We start from the raw sequence: 16,419 nt of genomic DNA on the forward strand, positions 1-16,419 counted from the left end.
TAATGTCAGTCCACATACCCACATAGTAACTGGATGTACTTTTAGTCTATGAACACCTATACAGTTTTTTGCTTCTACTGTAAAATTTTACAAAGTGGAGATTACTGGCTTTGCTTCTAGGCACCTCAACTGATCAAATGGGTCAAATAAAGGAGTAAGAGATGGTAGCTTAGAAGTTCTGCGAGATATGCGTTTGTCCATAGGTTTCAGCTGTTGAACTGCACCTAATCCACAAGGCAGTGGATATTTGCAAAGGAACCATTGCCACCTCTACAATTTTCTGTTCCCCTGCTGTGATACCTGCATGGGAGTGGATAAGTTATTCTGTGTGCACCTTGCATTCATGTCAAGGACCACTGCAATAGATATCATTGTTGACTTTATCTACAGCCATCAGCAGTTTAGGGTAAAATGCAAGAATTTGGCTTTTTTGTATTTTTTATTTTTTTTATTTAGATTCATGACTTCCATGAAATGTGTACATCATATTTCTATTTTACATTTTATAAAACTAAAATTTTAAGAGTTGCTTGTGTGTCTGTAATACTTTTTCTTTTTACTTCTGGAATCATTTTTGTGCAAATGTTGCTTTTGAGTTTGCAGTGCTAACACCTGTCTAGATAGGTAATGTTTTCAAACACAAAATATTCTAACAAATTAAGGGAAGGAATAAAAGGGTAAGATATTGAAAAGAACATTGTGTTCTGGCACTTTTATGTTTGACAAAAGAAAGTCTGTATTTTATTTATGCAATTGTATTCAACAAGGTTATAACAGTACATGCAGCAGGAAAAATACTAGCCATAGGTAATGCATCTGGAAAGTTCTGCTCATTGCTCATTCATTTAAAAATTATAACAGAACCATTAACATTAAACAGATTTTTTAAAATTTATTGTATTATTAATTGATTCACAAAAAACCGTATGGTCGACTAGTGCTCTCATGAGTAATCAAAAAGACAGTACTTCATATAAGCCAGTTGTCTCCATGTGTACAGCAAGAACTGAAATAATGTTAATAATAAAATAATAACAGTAACAATAAAAACAGAATTTCTGGATATATCACATAAAATACAGCTTCTAGACTGGATACCATGGTGATGAGGCAGAAATTGTTTATTGCGTTTTCATCCAAATGGACAAAAATAAATTTCAAAAGGACTTTCAGCAAATAGCAAACAACTGTGCTATGTATGCTTTGATTCAGACATTGTTGCCTTTTTTAGTTCAGTACATTTTCTCATAAGTGAAGAAGTCCAAACATGTTGTGATATCATTGCTGCTTCATATCCAGAGCAGACAAACAAGCCATTTTCTTTCTCTTACTTGAGAAAGAGTCACATTACCACTAGTAGTAACACTAAGTATATTCTTTAAAGACTACATATTAAGTTGAGCATCTCATAAAATTAATATATAATATAATTTTTTTACAATGAGCTATTGACTTTTGGTGTCAAAGTCATTCATACAATTTGCAAAACCACTAAATGTATATACTTCTAAATGTATTATTTTAGCTTTGAATTAGTATAACTTTGAAAATAATTTTATTTAAAAATATACCTAATATTTTAATATTCAGTGTCTAAGTAATATTTTTAGTACATTTCTACAACAGCACTACTCTCCTGCAATCTTAGACAAAAATAACCATATAGCATTGTATTATAAATGTTATTAACTGCCTTGTATAAATGGTTTAGTTTAAGATGTAACATTGCAATGCAAGCTACATTTATCAGCTGGTTAAAACGGTACACTAAATACCTACTTTATATTGCCATTTGAATTACTCATTTCAAGTTGAAAGGCAGAAAGTTGTTCCCATTTGTAAGCAGAATAAGGCAGATTGTTTATGTGATGTAAGTAAAATGCAAAGCAAAGCAATAATAATGATGATGATGATGATGATGATGATGACCCTACAAAAAGGAGAAAAAAATTACCTGATCTTTCCTGATACATTAATTACATTGATATGTTTCATGGGCAAAGTTTATGTTCATCTGATGAAATTTCAGCTCCTGTCACATTTTAATGAGTAATGTTTTTTTGATAATAATGCAGAAATAGATATAAAGAGAGATGGACTATTGGTTTCAGGCTGCCTAATCCCAAATCAGTCTTACTGAATAGGGTTTGGTTGATATGATTTGTTAACACTGCAAGGAGTTGACAAACAAATCATTGCTCTGGGTGATTTGATGAACTGCAAGATCCTGCATTTGTTTTCAAGAGTAGGCACTAATAGAGCTGATTGTTTTCTCTTATGAGATAACATCTTTATTTAGCATTCAGTGATGATGTGACATACAGGAGTTCAAACCAAAAGCATTCATATGCTGATGATTCATGCACGAGAGAAACTTTAGGCCAAAATCCATTTCATTTTAGGTCTCAAATTATGCTGATCTAGACTGATAATAGAAAGAACCACAGATAATGAAAATAAGGAAAAGTGGAAGATATAATGCAGTTTATTGAGAATCCAATGTAGTTTACTGAGATTACAGGATAGAGATATAAATACAAGAAATTCTAGAGCACTGCAATCAATTAAACTAAACAAGAAAAAAGGGAGATACCTATATTATTCCTTTATATAGAGACCGAATAATAGAATTTCTGACACCATCTGAAAATATTTTTATTCAGTTTATTACTCAATAGTAAAAAAGAACTTTTACTTTCTTGTGAAATGCTGAATCTTCAGAATGACAAGAGCATTTATCTTTGCGTGGGCAGGTAAATATTTTACAATAAGATACGTTAAGAGATACAAATTAAGAATATGGTATAGTTTATTAATTTCCATTTGCAAATTAGGCACCTTAAGCAGACTGAAAGCATTTATAAAAATGCAGGTAAAATTGACATGGCTGCTGAAAATTACCTCAATATGAGGTAATTCAGACTGTTTAATGACTGAAATTTCATTTTAAGAACTTGTGCTTTTTATATATTTGTCTCCCTAGTAGAGACATTTCTGTTTGGTATCATTTTTGCCACATATACAGCTCAGATTCATTATTCATCACATTTCACTGTCCATATGGATGGCATGCTTTGTCAGTGGATGCTATTTGAATAAGTATTTCAAATAAAATACCATATTTTTGCATAGATGTTATCATATTAATTTGTCTCTTCATTTTTATAAAGCAGAGTCATTTACCAATGAGTTCAAGATTGTGGGGTTTGTTTTTGATAATGTTTTGAATAGCCACATTGATAACTTCTTGTGGGCAATGAAGTTAACTGTCAAGACCCAGTTTCCTGCAACAGAAAAAGAACATAAAATTTATCATAGGCTGTAACAATTGAGTATGAGATGTTTACATGCACAAGTTTTGTTTACTTAGTATCATTTAATATTTAGATTTGACTGATAAAACTAATGGTAGAAAACTCTCTCTCTCTCTCTCTCTCTCTCTCTCTCTCTCTCTCTCTCTCTCTCTCTCGCCATTAGAAGGAACCTCTGCTGCTGAAAGCTAGTGTTCTTACCATCTGTTACTCTGTTTTGTAGAAAGATTTTCCTCTATTTATTTACTAAGAGATATGTGTGTTTTAAGATGCAGTAATGAGGAACATAACTGATTAATAATTCCAACAAGAATTTCAAACCACTAATGACAGGAGTACATAATAAAGCTTTACTGAAAATCAGTGGTAATTCTGAATACTTTTGTTGTCCAATTTGTTGGGAAGTAGTAGTCTGGATGAACCTGGAAAACTTATGGCAAGGAGAGAAAATCATCTTAAAAATGACATAATTTAAATAACAGCCCACATGTGTTCAGTGACCTGTCTTTAATGCTGGCTAATAATATATATAACTAATCACCTGGTTGTTTATGTAGAGGGTTCTCACCTGACAGGGCTCTAAAATCACTGTAAAACCCACGTTGTCAGTTTTGGGAGACAATGACTAGATATTTATATGGCATTGATATTCATTCTGTAACAACACAATTTGGAGCAAGTTTTTACATCAACAGCTTCTCCTTACTGAGTTCCGTCAACTGATGGAAACTTCAGTCCTCGTTTTGAAGATACCATTGGAAACGGGATTTTTTTCTAACAGCACCACAGAAGCAGGGGACTAATTCATACAATTTCTTCTGCATATAATGCCTTATCTGATTCCAAGTAACAATTCACTTATGACAGAGATGGATAAAAATACCCAACAAGGCTTGATTTTTCTTCATGTGACATTTGCTCTCACAAATTTTTAGTGGTGGACTCTTTGGTATGAGTATGGGTATGAGGAATGGCGTGATAGCTACAGGATGTCACAATGGAGGGATATCTTGTACTTGCTATGGGTGTCAGGAGGTCTCTACAGTAATGAAACTTCCAAATCGCACCTTAGTATGTCATCTCTACAACCTGTAAAGGGAGAGGAGGAATAACAACTGCAATACATACTGTACCAGCAAAAAACATGTGGTTTTCAATTTCGAGTTATCCATTTGGAGTGTGGACCCACTTTGTGCATTAACTGCACACTGACCAGCACAGTGTGCAGAATGGCATCAAGAAGATGCTGACCCACACACTAGTGGAAAGAGCGGGCAGCACCACACCTCCAGGAAGACAGAGTTCAGCCCACCTGTCAATGCTGATGTACCAACCGCCCATCGCTGGTTGGCGCATTTCAGTCACAGACTTCGAGAGCATCAGTACTGTGTAATAAGAAGACGATACTAAGCCTGTGTTCTGTGAGTAGTAATAGTGTATAAAAGTACTTGCATTAGGAAGCACAGGAAGGATATCAATCCACCTCATAACAGGAGTTAAGTTATGGTTCTTTTCTGTTTCGAAATAAAGTGTCGCATTAATTTGAAAGTGTTTTGCACAGAGCATTTTGGATTCTTCCACTGACCTTCGCAACTTCTCTCCTTCCTTGTTTGTGTCAGTGTCAACTCCCACAGTAACCAACACAAAACACTCAATAGCCAGAAACAATATGTACTGGTAAAGATGAAATCATACATGGCTATCAAGGCACTTATGTATCTGCTGACAAAGTCACGATCAGAATGTTACAGAGAATTATAGTAGAAGGGATTGTTTATGTATGGGCACATTGTGAATGGCATCCCCGGGCATAACTCTGGAATGAGAATCAGCTCTTACTGTAGACTTCATCTTACAACAACAACACCCAGGAAGTCACATGTTGCAAAGGCTGTTAAATGAACATCTAGCAGAAATCTCTTCAGGGACCTTTTTATTCTTCTTTTGACATATTTATTCCTTAATGTTATTTATGGATAGTAACAAAAGTGAATTTAGGAAGAATTGTAAAATTCAAACATCATAATAGAAGGAAAATTAGTTTTCATATAAACTAGATCTATGTTTATAATTCAGTTTTAGTTTCTGGTGCAAAATTTAATGCCCAGCAAACATCAGGCACAAAAATAAATATCTCTCAATATTCAGGAATAAAGTAAAGTAAAGGAGTACCTTACTAAACACTCTTATAATGTGTCAGAATTTTAGACTCTGGGATGTAAATTACTGTCAACAGGCTTTAACGTGAGATCTATACAGAGCTGCAGTGTTGTATGTAAAATTAGACAAATGGTCAGTGTAAAGGAATTAACAAAAACAGTAGCTGAAAATTCACAAAAACAGTAGATGAATAGAGTAAGGGAAAGACCAGTGGCTTTATCTGAATAGCTACTTGGTATGTATGAACACATAACTATCAATGTTAATAGAGTAATACATGGAGAAGACTATCAGAACAACCAATGAAAGATGCTAGTAACATACCTGACGAAAACAACCACGCAAATCAGCACTGTCTTGAATATAATCACAAAATGAGATATGACGACACAAGTATCACAGTGCAAATGCCACGTTTCCGTGGCAGTGTAATGAAGGAGTCTATGGAAATGAGCCAGCCGCTGTGGCCAAGCGGTTCTAGGCACTTCAGTCCGGAACTGCGAGAATGCTACAGTTGCAGGTTTGAATCCTGCCTCAGGCATGGATGTGTGTAATGTCCTTAGGTTGGTTAGGTTTAAGTAGTTCTAAGTTCTAGGGGACTGATGATCTCAGATGTTAAGTCCCATAGTCCCCCCAAAAAGACAGCTTCCATGAACTTCTACACAACACAAAATGCAAATTCCTCTCAGCCATCTGGCACTATAAATAACCATTCAATAGATACCGACACTGTTTTCAAATTCCTAGGTCTGTGGGTTCAAGATAACCTGAAATGGAATACACATACAGGAAAGGTAAATGCCAGGATTTGTACTGGCTGTTATGCATTGAGTGTACTGAAAACATGTGCTAGCCTGAAAACATTAACTAGTGCATACTACGCTTATATACAAGCCCAACTAAAATATGGTGTACATACAGGAAAGGTAAATGCCAGGATTTGTACTGGCTGTTATGCATTGAGTGTACTGAAAACATGTGCTAGCCTGAAAACATTAACTAGTGCATACTACGCTTATATACAAGCCCACCTAAAATATGGTGTAATATTCTGGGGAAATGCTCCAACTGCTCTGAGCACATTCAGAATCCAGAAGAGAGCAATGAGGATCATTACTGGGAGCAAACCCAGAGACTCCTCCAAACCCATCTTCAGAAAGTTGGAAATCATTACACTGCCTTGCCTCTACATTCTTGAGACTCTAAAATTCTTCAGAAAACACATAGTGCCAACTGACCCCAGAGTCGTAAAAAATAGTGAAGTACATGAACACAACACCAGGAAAAACGCAAACCTGCATTTTATACGTACAAACACTCAACTGTGTAAAAAGGGAGTTTTCCACATGGGCCTCCAACTGTTCAACAATCTTCCCACTAGTATTCAGTCCATCGAAGACAACATAAAATTTAGCAAAGCCGTGAAGTCATATTTGTTGTGTCACTGTTTTTACTCTGTAAATGAATACTTAGAACAATAATCTTGCTGTTTGTGTTAAATTGAAAACATTGAGCAATATAATACATTAGGATACTATAGGCTTACGTTAATACATGTTAACAATGTTAAATGATATTTTCCGACATCTGCAACACACTGTGTACCATCAGATCACATGGAATAAATAAATAAATAAGCCATTTGAACCATTTCTATGGAGACGAAGATGTAAGAAAATCTACTGTACAGGGATGACTGTTTCAATTTAAATCACACTTGGGGTCCAGCACTCAATTTACTAAAATCTCACCAGCGATCATATTCACCAGAGTCTTACAACACTGATAGGATTTATAAGAGCAAAACTCACAGCACCTGAAAGAGATGGCTGGGACCATGAAATATTGTGCATAAAATGGAAACAACAACTCAACAGAACACTCAGAAACACACTATTAATCAGTGGAGCTGAAAATTCACTCTTAGTTTTAGTTTGAATAATTTTGAAAATTGTAATAATGCTCTTGGATTTGGTTCCTCACTTATGATCCGATTCGTTTACTCCCAAAAATTCTGTCATTTTGTTCTTCATATTCATGTCTCATGCTCTTATGTCATATCCTTTACCTCTAGTAATTTAATTTTTCATTCTCCTCCTGCTTTCTGTTCGTCTGTATCTAATAAGCAATTTGTTCATCTTGTATGCATTCTACCTTTCTTAATTCTGTTCATTATGAAGAAAATGTTCAAAATCCTGTAACTGGATTTCAAGATTACTTGATTGAGTGCAAACTGTGTTAATAGCCTCTTTATTGTGTCTGTTATTCTAAGACTAACACATTTTCAGAATTGAATTTCACTGCCAAGTCAGACAGTTTTACAAGGCTATTTCAAAGTACTAAGCTGTATTGTGTGATAAGTGACTTGCAAAATTTTTTTACGCTTCATTTTCTCATCAGTGTAGATCATAAACTCTGCTTCATTCAAGTTTTCAGTGAATAATGAAATTATATTTAACATCTTTACATGTGAACACACAAACTCCATGAAGGAACCGCAAAAAATTAGAAAATCTAATTTTCTCATTGTTGTCGATGCCTAGTTTATATTTTTAAGTGTACAAGGAATCACTGTTATTCAAAATAGTTCAATAAAACACAATAATTACCATCTGTAATGACTGTGATATCAATACAGTCACCTGATTTAACTCTACATTATCATTACTTAACCATGGTAACAACACAGCCTCACGGAATGGTAATGGGCTCCTTGTGTATCACAGATGGCATACATAACATATTAGTAGTAATTTATTGTTAGAAGTTCACAGGTATCACAATGCTGACATTAGAAGAAGACACATGCAAAATCACAGAAGTTCTAAATGATTTTAGTAATTTACATCGAGAAATAATGTTCACAATAGACAGTCTAGTGGAAAAAAGTGTCACCTTCTTTGACCTGCATCTTTCAAATTGGAACTGGAGTTACAGCCTCGAAGTCTGCAGAGCAAAAACAACGACCAACACTACAAAACAATCAACAGTAACTAGCACATTGCATAGCTTGATATGTCCATGAGGAAAATAAATAGCTTCAAAGCAACAACAGTTTCAAATAAGGAGTAAATTCAGCAAGACAAAGTGTAAAAATTATGTGGTATCTCTAGCTCTGTGATTTACAAATACAGTGATAAAATGACAAATTTATACCTGTTTAGTGAAAAAAAAGGCCTGTTCAAATGTGTGTGAATTCCTAAGGGACTAAACTGCTGAGGTCATCAGTCCCTAGACTTACACACTACTTAAACTAACTTATGCTAAGAACAACACAAATACCCATGCCCAAGGGAGGACTCGAACCTCTGGCGGGAGGGTCTGCTCAATCCATGACATGGCGCCTCAAACTGTGTGGCCACTCTGTGTGGCTGTCTAGTGCACTTTTGCAATGTATAAAGGGCGTTCAAAAAGAAATGAGCCAGAGTCTGGAATGCCCAAACTGGTGACACGAGGATAATACTCTGGCGTGTGTAACGAGGTGTGGTTCCAACCAGAGTGTGGAAGTTCACAGCCTGTTGCTAGAGGGCATGTGTGCATGTCATGTAACTAATACAGAGCTAGCAGCAGCATGCACCAATCGTGCAACCCTGCCAGTCGCATTGCAAACAGTGACATGGAGGCATCAATAGGACAGCAAAGAGGTGTTGTTTGTTTTCTGACAGCAGAAGGAGTAGGAGGAATGGACATTCCCCAAGGAATGTCACAAATGTATAGTGAACACTGCATGTCCCTTGTAAGGGTCAAGGTGTGGCACAAGTGTTTCAGGGAAAGATGGGTGTCGTTAGCCGATGATGCATGGTCTGGAGCACCACACTGCATTATCAGTGACATTGTCAAGTTGGTGGATGCACTCATTACCCAGGACTGCCGAGTGACAGTGAAAGCCATAGCTGCCATGGTCGGACTGAGCATCAGAAGTGTTCACACCATCATGAAGGAATGACTGTGTGCGCCCAGTGGGTGCCCCACAGTCTTTAACCACACCTGAAGCATGTCAAATGGCCCACTGTCTTGCTCGTCTGCAGCACTACGCTTGGGAAGGGAATGCATTCCTGGCACAAGTGGTGACTGGAGATGAGTCATGGTGTCATCACTTCGAACCAGAATCAAAATGACAGAGTCTCCAGTGGAAGCATCTAGGGTCACCACCACCAAAAAAAGCCAAGGTCATCCACATGAGTGCAGGAAAGGTTATGCTGATGTTCTTCTTTGACCAAGATGACCCCCTTCTGATTCAATTCCTGCAGCACAGGACAACACTGAATGTCCAGCATTACTCACAAACCTTTATCACCCTTCTCCAAGCGACCAGGCAATCTCACCCGTGGGGTCATTCTGCTCCACGACAATGCAAAGCCTCAAATGGCCAACACAGTTGCAGCACTCCTACAGAAATTCAAATGGGGGGTTCTTGGCCACCCTTCATACAATCCGGACCTCTCTCCCTGTGATTACGCCATTTTTGGTCCTTACACACACACACACACACACACACACACACACACAAAGTGTAGCATTTAAACAAATATGAAGAATCAAAACATCTCAGTAGTCAATGTTTCTTACAGGTTTTTCTTATCTACCATACAGAGCAGAAAAGGCAATCTGAATTTCACATAATGTAAAAGATCACACACTCAGATGCTCATAAGAACCTATGTGATACATGTAAAAATAACTTTTGTGTGTTAGTAACAAACTAACCTAGTATGAACCGAATTATTAGGACAAATAAATAAGAAAAAATATGACGTAGTGCCTAAGGTTATTTTGAACAATGGTGAATGTCTGAAAAAATGGCTACAAAAGTATTAAGAAAAATAATTTGGAAGAAACTTCTGGTTAACTAGCAACAATTTTTATACTGACAAATTTTCGCTACCTATCCTTGGCTTATTGCTCAGATATAGAAAAAAAATATACATACAGGGTGTACATAAAGTCCAGGAACACTTTCAATTATTTATTGCACAAGAACCAAACATTGTACAGCTAGCATTTATATCTTTTTGAAGAGAAACCCTGAAAGTTATTTTTTCATGTATAATGCCACAGCGCAGTTTGATAATTTGTCAGTAGTCAGCGCTAGTCACACACATGGTGAGTTCAGGTGCGAGAGCACTTCACTGAGAGCACTGTCACTGGATATTCCTACTTGGACATGTTGCAGCAATGGCTGATGCCTCAAATGCAGTCAGACTCTCTGTTCATCTTTCAGCAGGATGGGGTTCCAACCCATTTTCATCGTGAAGTTCATGGGTAGCTGAACACAGAGCTGCCACATCAACGGAATGGCCATGCTACAGAAGGGGCAGCTGTTTCTGTGGGGACACATTAAAGATCTGGTGTATGTACTGCCTCTACCATGTGATGTAACAGAGGTCCGGGAGAGAATAAGGGAAGCGACTGCCACAGTCAATGATGCCTTGCTGGGACAGGTATGGCAAGAATTCAATTACCATATTGATGTCTGCCGTGTCACTCATATCGAATGGTTGTAAAAAAAACTTTCAGAATTTCTCCTCAAAATGCAATATGTGTGACATCTGTACAATATTTAGTTCTTATGCAACAAATAATCGAAAGTGTTTCCGGACTTTATGTACACTCTGTATATATATCTCCTACTGGTAGCTTAATATCTATGGTACTGCCCTGCTATTTATAACAGCACACCAACTGCCTACATTCATTATGACACAGTCCTCTTTACTGTGACTATTCTTATCTGTCTTGCAGCTAAGAGAAATCATTAATCCTTAAATCTAGATAATCAGATAATTTGGTAAAGGAGTTGCTTAATTTGTGTGCTTTTAATTTTCTTTTGAATGTGTAGGCTTGACCAGTTTTGGAAGCATCTGAAGTCCTTGAAGCTAGATTACAGAACAGCAAACTGAGTACTAGAGATGGAGGCAGTGCCTACATTGAAATTAACTCTTAGAATTGCAAGATATTTGATACGATCTTTGCCACAAAGTGTATGCTTTGCAGAATATGCTTAAGACTCACTTCACATATATATATATATATATATATATATATATATATATATATATATATATATATATATATATATAACTAAATTTCCTCCAAAGAGAATATCGTACAATAACAGAAGCAGCACAAAACAAGACAAACTGGTTTTGTTGTTTAGTTGTTCAAAATATTGACTCATTTACCAAGCTGGATCACAAGGAATTTTTCCAGTTGCATTTCTGTTCATGTAATACCATTAATTTCTGTTTGTAGCCACCAGGGTGTGATGTGATGTGATGTGATGTGATGTGAGTCTTTGTGAGATTAAGACAAATTATTTGCTGTGGTCCAGTTTAGTCATGTTCGTTATCATCAAGGCACTTGTTTGCACCTCACTAGCATGGCTTTGTCCTAACAAACATAAGTTTATCCTGTGCAATTTTGTGATTCACACCATCAAATAGGTTGCCTTGACATTGTCCAAGAAGGTATCAAGAGGGTAGTGTTGGTTGCTTATCGCTGCCAGGACTTAATTTCTGAGATAATAAATTGCTTTATCTGTATATAACACTTCACAGAAGCCAAATTGAGGGGCAGTCCATAAACTATGCTATAAAAAAGTGGGCCAGTATTCTACTATACATTTCTTCCTCAGATATTTTTTAAATGAATGCCAGAAGTGAAACTGCTCTGTAAATGGATGTGATTTTCTTACTTCCATTTTTATACATGGAAAGTGTTTTTTTCTGTCATCAAACTTCTACTGCATAGTCTACTCCCTAGGAACTTTGCTGTGCTTTGTTGTTTGTTCAAAAAGACAGAGATAATGTGGTCCTAACATATTAGCACAAAATGTTAGTATTTTGCTAGAAACACAGTCACAGCCAAAAGAATTATAACTTTTTAATAATGTAACAATTTTTACCCTCATTAGGGGTTGTATCGTATTAAGCAGTGAGGCAGCAAGTGCTTGGGATAAAAATGCAGCAGGGACACTGGTACCAGTGAGTTTGTGCAGTGCATGGTGATGATGATATGGAGGAGTGGATTGGGAGGCAGTAACAGAAAAAAAGGAAGGGGAGAGGGGGGGAGGGGGGGGGAGACACTGTGGGTGGAGGATAATGGATGATAATTGAAGTTAGGATCCTGAGGCAGAGTGGAAGTGGTCGTGGTCTTGGACCAGGGGCTAGTGGAGACTGTGGCCAGAAGGACTGTATATGGAATGTATTGGTCTATAACTATGCCACACCAACTCCCAACCCCTGGCCACATGAACCATATTCCTGTGGAAGACCCAGGTGCAACACCTGTCGGTTACCCCCTTCTGGCGCATCCTAATTTCAACCTATCACAGGCTTAACCTACCATGTCACAAGGTCACCTGTGAAAGAAGTCATGTCATACACCAGCTTAGCATTTTTTGTGTTAGGTATGTTATGGGGCTCCTTAGGGACATGGCTGCCAAGCAGGGGAAGAAAGCCAGTGTGCAATCCATATGCATACCAGGTGGAGTCATTCCAGACATAGAAGGGGCCTTCTGGTTACCACGAAGAGCACATGGTGCAGCTAACTGCAGTTGGTGGCTCACTTTTGTACCAATGATGTGTGTCACTTTGAACTGGAAGAGATTCTCTCTTGTTTTGAGGAGCTTTCAGGAGTGGTAAAGATTGCCAGTCTTGCTTGCGAAATGAAAGCAAAGCCCACCATTTGCAGCATAGTCGACAGGACTGATTGCACACCTCTGGTACAGAGCCAATTGGAGGGAATGAATCAGACGCTCAGTCAAATCATTATAGGCAATGAAAGCTGGCTAAAGTTGGAGATAAGGCCAGCTGAAACTTTTGCTAAGCACCTCACAGTTTTCAGAAAGAATAGGCTAAATACAGCTGGCTTTGACGTGTTTGGTGCTATTAGAAGTACTTTATCTTATAGTGAAATCAAAGTAGACAGGTCCTGCGAGTTAGTGTGGGTAGGGGTCATTCTTGGCAACCAGAATAAAATAATAATTGGATCCTTTTACCAGTCTCCCAACTCAGATGATACAATTACTGAAAGATTCAAAGAAAACTTCAGTCTAATTTCAAACAAGTACCTAACTCATACAATTATAGCTGGTGGTGACTTCAATTTACCCTGAAATGTTGGCAAAAATACATGTTTAAATCTGGAGGTACACATAAAACACCATCTGAAATGCATTCTCCGAAAATTATTTTGAGCAGTTAGTTCATGAGCTCACTCAAATAGTAAACTGTTGTGAAGACACACTTGACCTCTTGGCAACAAATAATCCTGATCTAATAATGAGCATCAAAGTGGATACAGGGATTAGTGAACACAGGGTGGTTGTAGTGAAACTGAACACCATAACTCCCAAATCCCCCAAAAATAAATGAAAATACCTATTCGAAAAAGTAGATAAAATTCTCTTGATGCCTTTCTTAAAGACAATCTCAACTCCTTCCAAATTAACAATACAAGTGTAGGCCAGATGTGCGTTGAATTTAAAGAAATGGTATCGACAGCAATTGAGAGTTTTAAATCAAAAATATTAACAAATGATGGAGCTGATACACAAATCAGGTCAGAAAACTGTTGCAGAAAAAAAGCACACCAAACATAAATGAACACAAAATCCCAAAGGCTGGTGGTCTTTTACAGAAGCTCAAAATTTAGCGCAGGCAAGATGCTTATAACAGTTTCCACAATGAAACTTTGTCTCAAAATCTGGCAGAAAATCCAAAGAGATCCTGGCTGCATGTAAAATATGCTAGTGATAAGACACAATCAATGCCTTCCCTGTGTGACAGCAACTGAAACACTATCAATTGACAGTGCTTCTAAGGCAGAGTTACTAAACACAGCCTTCCCAAATTTCATCACCAAAGAAGAGTAAATATTCCAGAATTTGAATCAAGAACAGCTGCCAACATGAGTAACTTAGAAGTGATATCCTCAGAGTAGTGAAGCAACTTAAATCATGTAACAAAAGGAAGTCTTCTGGTCCAGATTGTTTTCCAGTTAGGTTCCTTTCAGAGTATGTTGACGCAATAGCTTCATGCTTAACAATCAAATACAACCGCTTGCTCGATTAAAGATCCATATCCAAAGAGTGGGAAATTGCACAGGTCACACTAATATTCATGAAAGGCAATAGGAGTAATTCACTAAATTACAGGCTCATGTCATTAACATCAAAATGCAGCAGGATTGTGGAGCATATAGTGTGTTCTAACATTATGAAATACCTCAAAGAGAATGGTCTCTTGACATACAGTCAACACAGATTTGGCAAGCATTGTTCTAGTGAAACACAGCCAGCAAAGTGTTGAGTGCTATCAACACAAGATTCCAAATTCATTCCATGTTTCTAGATTTCACTACATCACGAGTGGCTTGTAATAAAATTGCGTGCTTATGGAATACCATCTCAGTTATGTGACTGAATTAGTGATTTCCAGTCAGAGAGGTCACAGTTCATAGTAATTGACAGAAAGTTATTGAGTAAAATGGAAGTGATTTCTAGCATTCCATGAGCTAGTTTTATAGGTCCTCTGCTTTTCCTTATCTACATAAACGATTTAGTAGACAATCTGGGCAGCAGTCTTAGCTTGTTTGCAGATGATGATGTCATTTACTGCCAATTAAAGTCATCAGAAGATCAAAACAAATTGCAAAATGATTTAGAAAAGACATCTGTACAGTGTGAAAACTGGCAACTGAGCCTAAACAATGAAATGTGTGAGCTCATCCACATGAGTGCTAAAAGGAAACACGATAAATCAATCAAATCTAAATGCCATAAATTCACTACATACATAGTAATTACAATTATGAACAACTTAAATTGGAAAGTAGACACAGAAAATGTTGTGGGGAAGGTGACCCAAAGTTTGTGTTTTATTGGCAGAACACATAAAGGAAGCAAAAGATCTAATGAAGAGAATGCCTACACTGTGCTAGCCCATCCTCTTTTGGAGCACTGTTGTGAGATGTGGAATCCTTACCAGGTTGGGTTAACAGAGTACTTCGAGAAAGTTCAAAGAAGAGCAGAATGTTTTGTACTAGTGATAAATTGGGAAGAAAGAGAGTGTCATGGATTGTATACAGGATTTGGGATGGACATCATTAAAAAAAAGGCATTTCTTGTTGTGGTGAAATCTTTTCATGAAATTTCTGTCACCAACTTTCTCCTCTGAATGCAAAAAGTTTTTGTTGATGCCATTCTACATAGGGAGAAGCAATCATCATCATAAATAAGGAAAATCAGAGCTCACACAGAAACATATAGGTGTCCATTTTTTCTGCAATGCCTGATAGTGGAATAACAGAGAATTATTATGAGGGAAGTGTGATTTGCAGAGTATTCGTGTGGATGTAGATGTGGCTATGGCATGACTGCCAACCAGCTGTCAATCTGAATGAATGCTCACCATTGAAATGTGGCCAAGATCAAAGTTGAGAATCCAGAGGGAAAAATGGTTCTTAGCACATGTTTTCTTTCAGTGGCTGTGTCACAGCCCATGCCATCTTAATCCTTTACCTCAACACCAGCTTCTCTGATACAAGCAGATGGGCTTTGTCCTTGCAACACATCCTTCTTTTTCCACAATCTGTTAACCTTGTGACCCACCACCTCCCTGCCTCAGGATCCAAGAGTCACTCATTCAGCACCCACATCTTCATCCTCGCAGCCTCCTTTCCCTTTGAGTTATCATCCCCTCCTAGTCTACTTCTTCACATCATTCTCATTGTGTGCTGCACAAACTTACAGGTGCTAGTGCCTGCGTAGCATTCTTATCCCATGCACCTGTTGCCTCTCTCACACACACATTCATATCCTGTGAAGCTACTGCCTCCATCTGAGCCATCAGTCATTCCTCCCCAGCCCTCTCCACTATTCCCCACCTCCTTTCTCCTTTCATCCGCTATACTCAGCATTCCCATCACCTCAGAACTGCAGTTCTAG

General features: G+C 37.5%; 1 protein-coding gene across 3 annotated transcripts in view; it reads right to left on the minus strand.

Moving 5' to 3' along the window:
• Window positions 1-711: 711 nt before the first annotated feature.
• The window catches only part of LOC124545071 (CB1 cannabinoid receptor-interacting protein 1-like), a 774,949-nt gene continuing 759,241 nt past the window's right edge, over window positions 712-16,419 (minus strand). For all 3 annotated transcript variants that reach the window (XR_006967587.1, XM_047123880.1, XM_047123879.1), the window contains one exon: window positions 712-3,284. Coding sequence is in view for 2 of the 3 variants with exons in the window: in XM_047123880.1 (XP_046979836.1) it covers window positions 3,263-3,284 (22 nt within the window). In the remaining variant the exon portion in view is untranslated. The remainder of the gene's footprint in view (window positions 3,285-16,419) is intronic.

This window comes from Schistocerca americana, chromosome 8 (genome assembly GCF_021461395.2).
Source record: "Schistocerca americana isolate TAMUIC-IGC-003095 chromosome 8, iqSchAmer2.1, whole genome shotgun sequence".
NCBI lineage: Eukaryota > Metazoa > Arthropoda > Insecta > Orthoptera > Acrididae > Schistocerca > Schistocerca americana.